This window comes from Melitaea cinxia, chromosome 13 (genome assembly GCF_905220565.1).
Source record: "Melitaea cinxia chromosome 13, ilMelCinx1.1, whole genome shotgun sequence".
Taxonomy (NCBI): domain Eukaryota; kingdom Metazoa; phylum Arthropoda; class Insecta; order Lepidoptera; family Nymphalidae; genus Melitaea; species Melitaea cinxia.
In genome coordinates, this window is record NC_059406.1 from 12,284,641 (window position 1) to 12,295,313 (window position 10,673).

Here is a 10,673-nt window from a genome sequence, read left to right on the forward strand (position 1 = left end):
AATGAAAGATAATATCAAAAATATATTTTAAAAAACGTCAAAATTTGTGTAATGTAATGTAATTCATCAAGTAGGTATATGAAAGTGTTAAACTCTACAAATTTTCGTTGCTCAAAAATGTTATTTTAATCAGATGTATTCGTAACTTTTTACAGCTAGTTTGCACCTATTTTGGAATGTCAAATATAAATTTTCTCTCAGATTTACCTCCGTCTGTTCGCCGTAATCTTGCTGAATATCAGACGGAACTGCCGCTTGTACCAGCGCGCACCATACTACTAATATCGTGGTGATCTTCATCTCGACCGTCTAAGAAATCCTGCAACAGTTGAATAATTTATTACTCTTTATATAAGTAAAAATGAACAGCCGAAATGTATATAAGCGCAAAACTTCCGAACAAGTGCAACATATTAAATAATAAATAAAAATAATTTATTTAGAAAAACGTTTATGAAACCATTGTTGGGACATCCTTTTTAGTTAGTGTTTTACCTGTGTCAGGATGTCCCGCTCATCCATATTCATATTTATAAAATTAAAACTTAACGTTATCATAATTCAGTAATCCTCTCCTTTCCAATATAAAATATTCGAGAATTCTGTTTTGTGGACAGGGTTAGTACAAATTTGAAAAATATCTATACATATATTCATGAAAAAAAATTTGGCGGCACCAAGTTCGCCTGGAAATTCAAAGGTTAATTTTGGCCATACCGATGAATGTCGTTGTCTGGGCGTTTTTGTGTGTATTGTGTTTATGTTTCGTAACTTTGAAACTAGATTCCTATATAACTGGGGGCCTTTAAGTGTACGACGTTTGTATTTTTTAAATAGGTAAAATATCAATATGCATATAAATAATATATAAAAATAAAAATTATTTATACAATATGTTTCGAAACAGGTGTCCTTCCGTTTTAGGGGCATAGAGATAAATGTAGACATACCATAGGCGAAATTATGAGTAAAAAAAATGAAAAAGTTAGAAACTCATTACGAAATAACTTTAAAATCAACATATTTAAAAATATGTATTGTCTAGATATAAATAACAGACTGAACTGTAAAACATGTTTTTTTTTCGAACTAATTTAGTTTGAGTGTCGAGTCAGTGAACGAGTCACCTGAGTTTTATAAAATACGGTTTACGTGACATTAGCACTAATATAAAATAGTGTACATATCTATCTTTTGATTGCGCAGAATTTCAAAATACGCTACAATTTGTGCGCGATATTGTGTTGTACCGACGATGGCCGACGGAAACGCGATGAAATCGACGGAAGTCTCCAAATGTCCAGCTAACCGTGAATATTATCTGCCTAAATTATATAAAATCGCTTGCGTTCCGACCTCGCAACAAAGAACTTTTACCTAATTCTCATCACACATATATTATTATTTGTACATTTAACATTGATAGTTCAAAATTTTCTATTGTTACAATGACGTTATTTGTATTTTTATTTCAAGAATTAATTAATTCAGTGTTTAGTCAGATTATATAAATTGATTATATTTTAATACGCTAAGGTAAAGGTATCTATTAACCTATATGGTCATTTTTATCCGATGGGTACAAAGGTCCAAATGTAATAATTGAATTAAGAGCTATTTTACAAAAATTGGTAACAACCCAATAGTAAGATAATTATACTACAACAGAGGTTGCTTTATTATATTTCAAGAATATAAATTACATTATTGCATCAAATACTGAGATTAACGACGTCAAAATATTACAATTTCGCGGATTGTTACCGATTTTTGTGAAATGGCTCTTAAGAAGCGCTTATTGATTACCGGTTTTTAATTTAAAGGTTTTCCCGAGATCAATATACCTAAATGATAACAAGAATTGGATTATATTTATACTTATTGCTAGACATGTACATTGTACATAATTATATCTGTAATTGAACAGTTTTCCGGATTATACTGCATTTTTTCTTCTTAAAACGACAATTAGGAGGAACCTTTTGCCAGTAGATTGACACTTTATAAGTAGTTATATCACAGACGATTATTTTATGTAAATAATTACTATTGTAGGCTACCTAGCATTGACTATATTTATTAATAACTAAAGTATACAAAAGTAAAGGTAGTATTAAATAACTACTACGAATTTTATATTTAAATTAAATAGTAAAAGATGAAAATGTTATTAAAAATCTATCCTGAAATAGTTTTCATTTCCACGTTAAACATAGAGCTTACCGTGGCTGTTCTGCTCCAAATAAATTGTATTGAAACATCGATGAAATGTCGAATGACCGTTATCATTGTAGTATCTATTCAATGGATTGATCAGCGGCAACTAGCAGGACTAGATGCTGACCCATATATATGTTGATTCATTCATACAAAACGTAACGGTAGACTGAAAAATCTACACTAGGATTAATATAATGCCCAATATAAATGTCTATATCTAGGTTGGAGGAAATATCTTGCTAAAATCTAGAGCAACCCAACTAAGAAAGTTGCCTTACATAATCATCATCATCATCATCATAATTTCAGCCTAATGCAATCAACTGCTGGACATAGGCCTCCGGAAGTTCGCGCCAAAAATGGCGGAAACTCATGTGCCACGCTGGGCAGGCCGATTGGTGACCACAGGGCTGGCTTTATCGCACCGAAAACGCCGATGCCCGTCTTCGGCCTGTGTATTTCAAAACCAGCAATTGGATGGCTATCCCGCCACCGGTCGGCTTTATAAGTTCGAAGGTAGAAGTGGAACTGTGTTATCCCTTAGTCACCTCTTACGACACCCACGGGAAGAGAGGGGGTGACTATATTCTTTAATGCGTAGCCACACACTAAACCGTACATAATATACCTTACATAATATAAAATCCAAATAATAATGTAGTGTTGTGGGGTATACAGGAAAGATAACATTTGACCTTGAGTGGTTCTACCCACTGAAGAAGTACCAACCTTACAGGAAGATGACGACCTCATAATGTCTGCTGCTCTCAAGCAGTGTTGTTTCAGTTGTTCAGTATACTCAAGTATAAATAAGGAAAAATTATAAATAATACACCTATATTCAATTTATTTTACAAAAGTGTCTTATTTCATATTGTTATTTATTATCTATGGTTACAACAACCGGAATACTTTTAAGGTTGGTCATGCAGCGAAGTTATTTCGTGCTTTGTCTGTCGAGATTAATTTTGATTGATTCGATTTATCTAATCGCTCGAAAGAGCGGTCATAAGCCATACACGTACTTTATAAAATCCAAGTACCATATCTCTAAAGATTAAAAAATACAGAATTATTTAAGACCTTGTCTATCAGGGTATTTTGTTGATCATTTTTACAGAGCTGTTAAAATGTAACTATCGTATCTAAAAGTTTTCATAATACCTACATTTTAACTGAGTTTTGAGTATAAAATACGAACACGTACATGTCATCATATCAAAGCTTCGAAGCGGAAATCTGGGAAACGACTTCAGTATTCCTAAACACTCATTTAAATGTTGCCAATTCACTTACAATAATATAAGATAATGAATAACTTCATTCTGTTCATTAATATTTATGAAAAATGCTAATTATATGGAAAAAAATAAATATGAAAATGCCTTTTATCCGGGAATGACAATTTTATTTCCTTTCTTTACTTTTCAGATAATCTAAAAACATAGTGCGAACATTTCAAATTAAGGTAATTTCTTATTAACATTAACTCCAATTTGAAATTGATAATTTTTCTTTTACGTAGTTCATTAAAGAAAGCACCAATGAAGAGTCAATACCAATTTTTGAATATTTCAGTTTAGGTAATCGCGTCCGCTCTTAAAAAAGGGTATAAAACAAATAATCATTATTTGTTAAAAAAAAAGAGACGAAAAGAGGAAATTGTGGATTACGATACTACTCTCCAACTTAACAAATTTTAAGCATACGTATTGCAAATTTTTTACTCTAAAGCGACATTTTTGAAGTAAAACATTTTTACGCACGCTTGGCTTGGGGAGTAATCTGGTGAATGCGTGACAAGAGCGTTACAAAACATGTGATCAGGTTGAGGCGAGCGGAAGTTGAGAGGGAGATATAAGTTAGTGAAGATAGAAAGAGAGAGAATTACGTTTCGTAAGTTTTACTTCAGTCGTGTGGTCTAAAGCACACCCGTTTTTTTTTTTCAAATGTTAAAAGTAACTCGTCTAAGGCCCTGTAACTTACATATATAAGTTTATTAGGAAGATCGAAAATATAAAAAAATTGACTGACCTCTACATAATCCAGTGTCACAGCTGTCACCAGCGAGATCCTCGAGCACAGTGACTAGGGTCGGCTGAGGCGACGGGTCAGCGGTCAGTCACGCGCCATGGGCGTTTTGTTATATTACAATCAGTACGCGTTCCCATTACTATTGTTAAAATAAGTTTAAAATTTGTTTAGCCTAAATTCTTTTTCCATTGAAATCAATGACGTGTATCATAGTCCATAGAGGTAACCTATAATATTGTCTACGCTCTACTGTAAAGAATTCCCATCAATTACAAAGAAACTAGTATTTCCGCACTGATTAACCCAATAAAACAAATATCTATAAATAAATAAAAACTTAATAATGGTGTTCATAAATTATGCAGTAATTGGTTTAGCAATACTAGGGAGGATTTAAAATAACCTTAAGTTGAGACAAATACCTACTACCCATTACTTACACGTATTTGATACACTAGGTCATTCTAGGTTTGAAATTCTTAGATAGTAATTTACTTCGAATTCTGTTAAACCGTAAAATAAGAATACAGCAGATTTGCTCAAATCTGGAAAAGCCCTACCGGGGAACTGGGTACCTCAATCTTATAATAATAATAATAAGCAAAAATAATATTACAGCTTCGCAGCTAAATAATACCTACTGCTCTTGAGTTATGTTGTGATCCGGTGGTGAGTATACAACTCCTGGGTAGGGTCGGACTTCGGTGGTAGAGTCGACAACGCGATTGCAATCCAATCGGTTACCGTAAGCTAAGCCTGCAACACGAAAACGTCTTGCAGATGTACTTACGCTACCCCTTACCATAAGGCAAACCATAAGCTTGTTTGAGACCCTAATGGTATAAAAAAAGTACCGGAAATAATAAAAAAAAAATATTTTATATTTATACTTTTCATTGGTACATAGGATTTATTTATTTCTTTATTTAATTCAAACATTATAGAAATACAACATATTACAATATGTATTTTTTACCGACTCCCAAAAAAGGAGGAGGTTCTCAATTTTTTTTATGTATAGCACTTCAGAACTTTTGACTGGGTGGACCGATTCCTACAAAAAAAAAATTTAATCGTAAGGTGGTGTGTGTCATTTGGTCCTATTTAAATTGATTTGAGATCTAACAACTACTTTTCGAGTTATTATCTAATAATGCGTTTTTACTTGACTATTTTTTACGTTACGTTTACGTTGTAAGTATTACTTGTCGATGTCATTGAAGTCGGTTTTTTTTTATTTGCGAGTAAATACAATCAATAAAATAAAAGCGCAATGGCTGCCGTGTCAAAAAAAATAAATAGCTCACTATTAAAATCAGAACCGAAAAAAATAGAACAGGAAAATAGATGTGAACACGAAACATCACCCTAAGTATAATGGAAACAGCAACGTAACGGTAATATTCGAACATGTAACCATGTAAATTCATTGCCGTGTCGCCTATCAAAATTAACGCAAACATGATTCATATATAAAAAATATTAAAAATGTTGTGACCTCATCATAGATATGATCATTTAATGTAAATCAAATTTATCTTTATTACATGAAATAAATAATCTCGTTCTCAACTATTGTTTAAATTTGAATATTATTTTACCCATCAAGTCCTCTAACTATACCTACATGAACTAAACATTCGATTAAAATAAAGAATTCAGATTAAAAAAAAACATTCGATCGATTCGTTCGTTCATTCCTTCTTAACTATTTGCGTCAATTTTCAAAAACACTTAGTTATCTTTCGAAAACAGAAATCTAAGCACTAATTATATTTTTTAATGTTTAAGTGAGGATTATTCATACATGCATAACTGTAGTCATACGTACAAACTTTCAACACAAAATTTTTTCTTTTTGTAGTTTTGTGTAGCATACTCGGAAACCGGAAGCTGTGTGGCTAAGGCAATAAAGAATATAGCTACCCCTTCTCTTCCCGTGGCTGTTGTAAAAGGCGACTAAGAGATAACACAATTCCACTACCACCTTGGAACTTAAAAAACCGACCGATGGCGGGATAGCCATCCAACTGCTGGCTTTGAAATACACAGATCAACAACACAACACACAACTCAGACTTGTTATCACCAATCCGCCTGCCCAGCGTGGTAACTATGGGCAACACACTCCATGAGTTCACGCCATTTGGGACGCGAGCTTGTAGAGGCTTATGTCCAGCAGTCGACTGCGATAGGCTGAAGTGATGATATTCGGAAACTTTTCATATTTGACTTATACAATATAATGAAATATCCAAATAACTATTTTTTTTAATCTGCCGACCTCGGCAATTTTAGCATCTTGAAACGCCTTTTCAAATTTGTTTGAACGAAGAACTGAATGGTCATTCACAGCGCCAAATAACTCAGTCTTGTATTTTTTATTAGTAGTAGCGGTAGCCAGTAGTGTGTGAATCCTGTGGTGTCCGGAAACACATAAAAGGACAAACCATGTCGAACAACATCATGATCTCATGCGTAGGGACTAAGGCCCGACTATACTTAGCTGACTTAACTATTTTTCAAAATGGTTGCTTTTGTGCTAAATCTCAAATAAGGAAATCATTTTTCCTCTCTGCAAACAATAGTTTGCTAGTATGCATGTTTAAATCAAAAAACGCCGATAGGCGTCCGCCGCAGCGAATGGGTTAATGTTTCAACTCACTCCTTTATGTATGTATATATTTCCAAAAAAAAATGGAGTTTAGATAAAATGCCATAATATATTATATAAATGGACAAAAAAGATTAAATAAAAACAAACACCACATTATTAAGATATATTTTAATACTATTATTTTTTAATTAAAATAGCGATTTCGAACATAAATGCGCACTCGCAAAGCAAAGACAACACATCGTGTGACCATAAATAACAAAAAAAAAACATAACTAAACATTCCTAGTCTATTTAAAGATTTCATAGAACATAGGCGTCGTGTTAGCACTACATTAGAAAAGCTAGATCTTTTATATATTAATTTCGTGTTTACGAAAAAAATTGGTTGTCTGTAAAGTTGGTTTGGACGATAGTTCAACGTGACAACGTCATAACAAAACATGTCCTCGGACGCATATCCCAATCGAGTGGAAGAGAGCTATCTCTCTTCCACTCGATTGGGATATGCGTCCGAGGACATGTTTTGTTATGATGCGGCGCAAGCGTACAATAAGCGTAACGCTATAATTAGTCATCCTCTTTCGTGCATGCAGCCAGTGTTCATCGATATATTAGACGTTGTCACGTCAAAACACTTCTCGTGTTGAAATAATTTCATTTATTTTCATAAATTGCAATGTAAGCAATTGTTTAGTAATTATTAGGATTATAGTTACATCTTTTTAAGTCTTTACTAAATAAAAGTCAAGGTTTAGGAGAAATGTGATGAAAATTGACTTAAACTGAAAACCACGATACTTCCCTTCCCTGTTAAATTAACACTGTGTAAATATTTATTGGACTCATTCATACCTAGCGTACAATCTAACGCAAACAACACTCGAGGCCCTCGTTAATGTGTTAAAAATTACAAATTATTATAATAACCCTATTCTTTGATTAACAGCTCATGTACTATACTGAAAATGTTAGAAACTTTACCTTATTTACATAATTGCACCACATTGTACTTTGAATAAAACAGAAACCGAGACCAATAATGAGACAGTACTTTATAATTATCTTAAACATATTAACGAAATAAATTGTAATAAAACACAAATGACATTACATGGATATTACTTTAGTTCAATGAATATTTTTACGAATAAATTAATTTTATTTAAGAGATATAAAATAAAAATACATAGTACACGAAAGTATAGTGATCATTTATAAAATAAGCAAAGTAATCTTCAACAGTAGAACTACATGCAACTGTCACTGCTCTCAGAACATGTTATCATAGTAATATGTCGATTACAATCAAAGTTATGAATATTTATTAATTTATTCTTGCATAGCGGCTGCCTCTGCCGGTGCGTTAGGTTCATTGTTCTTTTTCTTTGAACCGGACACGATATCGTCGATTCTTAGCAATAGGATCGCTGTCTCTACAGCTGTTTTGTATACCTGGAATTTAATACATATTTAAATTATTAATTAGAGATATTCTGTTTCATCATAATCATCATTTCAGCCTATTACAATCCACTGCTGGACATAGGCCTCCACAAGTTCACGCCAAAAATGGCATGAACTTCATGTGTTGCCCATAGTCACCACTGTGAGCAGGTAGGTTGGTGACCACAAGACTGGCTTTGTCGCATCGAAGACGCTGCCTGTCCTTCCTCGGTCTGTGTATTTGACAGCTAGCAGTTGGATGGTTATCCCGCCATCGGTCGGCTTTTTAAGTTCCAAGGTGGTAGTGGTACTGTGTTATCCCTTAGTCGCCTCTTACGACACCCACGGGAAGAGATATTCGTGGAGGTGGTGGCTATATTCTTTAATGCCATAGCCACACAGAATATTCTGTTTACATTTTGTTAAATAAAGTTTGTGAATAATCAAATTTAAAACTATAGGAAAGATTAATAAAGAGTGTTGAGGCAGATTTCGATATTAAATATCAGCCAAGTCGTTAATAAACTCAATTTTTTACCCTTTTAGTGGCCATATGAAAATGGAATTAATCTACTTATTACATTTTTAAAGACATCCTGTGATAGACAAGAAATCATATATCACAGCTATGTAAATAGTCGAATGAACGGCCGATTTTTGATATGATATTAAAAATAGTTAGAATTCCCTAATATGTGGGTAACACAAAAATAAATAGTATATAATATATTAAAAATCTGTTCTAAGTAGTAGTAAATCTATTGTAAATAGTCGTTATTGTGCCATCAACACACCATCAAAAATAATATGCATAATTAGGTTTTTGATATATTATCTAAATTTGCAATCTGTTAATTAAAAAAACTAACAGACTAACTGATATTGTTTATAGTTTAGAACCAATTTCTAGTATAGTTTAGACTTTAATAATATATGTAAATTTATAAGCGTCACCTGTAGTTTAACAGCCAGTGGTTCCCAGATGCCCTTAACAGCCATATCAACAATTTCACCGGTCTCCCCATCGATACCCGCTGTAGTAAGTCCGGTGGCGTGTTTTGCACGTAAAGCGGTTAGAGTACGGATTGTATTCGCACCGCAATTTTGAGCCAGTGTACGCGGAATTATTTCTGTAATTATTAAATAATAACAATTATCATTTATTTGCAAGAACATGATATTGCAGTTGTACAATGTTAACATTAAAATAATCCAATCATATTCTACTTACAGTGAGCAATTATTAAATATTAATGAGGTTTTTAATACAATATTTTTAACATTATCTATACAAATAAATAAAATTGGAGTTTCTTTTTGTAATATTAAAATAACTGCTTTTTACTATAATAAATGTATAAATAAATATGGATGTATACACGGTACATATAGCAAAATAACATTTTTTACAATTTTTGTCTGTCTGTCTGTTCCGGCTAATCTCTGAAACGGCTGGATCGATTTTGTCGGGACATTCACTGGCAGATAGCTGATAAAATAAGGAGTAACTTAGGTTACTTTTGTTTTAGAAATGTATTTATTTTATAACTCTGCAGACTGAAAAATTACTTTTTTGTTAAATTCCACGTATACGAAGTTGCGAGCACAGCTAGTTAACATATAATATAATTACTTACTAAAACAATCTAATTAATATTACAATAATTGAAATGTTCATTATATGTCATTTTCTAGTTCTTGATTTTTGTTTAATTTTGTTGATTGGTTTTTAATTAAGTACATAAAAGTATTTAGGAAATTTAGTATTTTAGAAAATAACAAATACCTTAAAATAAAATAAATCAAACAAAATAATAATAATTCAAACTATTAAGTGAAATTAAAAAAAACATATTGCTTTATTTATTTTTGTCGACAGTATAAAATTACATGAATAATTTAAAAAAAAAAAAGTTTACTAGTAATATTTTAGTTTTACAAACGTCACATTATACAGCCGTGTGACTGATATTACGTCACTGCCGTTATATATTTTTCTTACGGTTTTAGCATGACATTTTTTTCAGTTCGCTCGCCCAGCCCAATGTCAAGCCTGCGGTAAGGAACTTCGTTCCAATACTCTCTCCAGCAGCAGATCAAACGATTTTCTCTCGAACATTGGCATTGTAAGTGTACAAAATGAACTAGCTGAGCCGGCAAACGAAGCTCTGGCACGCGGCCAGGGCCGTCACTAGCAGTAGAATAAGGCTCAAACATTGCAATCGTAAGTGTACAAAATGAACTAGCTGAGCCGGCAAACGAAGCTCTGGCACGCGGCCAGGGTTGCCACTAGCAGTAGAGTATGTGAGAGCGGGGGCTCACCGAGCGCGGAGGCCACGGCGCGGTAGGGCGCGGC

At 33.0% G+C, this 10,673-nt stretch overlaps 1 protein-coding gene across 1 annotated transcript in view; it reads right to left on the minus strand.

Moving 5' to 3' along the window:
* Positions 1–7,672: 7,672 nt before the first annotated feature.
* Positions 7,673–10,673, minus strand: part of LOC123658911 (T-complex protein 1 subunit gamma) — a 9,342-nt gene continuing 6,341 nt past the window's right edge. Inside the window, exons 8-10 of the mRNA XM_045594201.1 lie at positions 10,640–10,671; positions 9,272–9,447; positions 7,673–8,326 (exon numbers count right to left, since the gene is read on the minus strand). Coding sequence (XP_045450157.1) covers positions 8,204–8,326; positions 9,272–9,447; positions 10,640–10,671 — 331 coding nt within the window. The 3' untranslated portion in view covers positions 7,673–8,203. The remainder of the gene's footprint in view (positions 8,327–9,271; positions 9,448–10,639; positions 10,672–10,673) is intronic.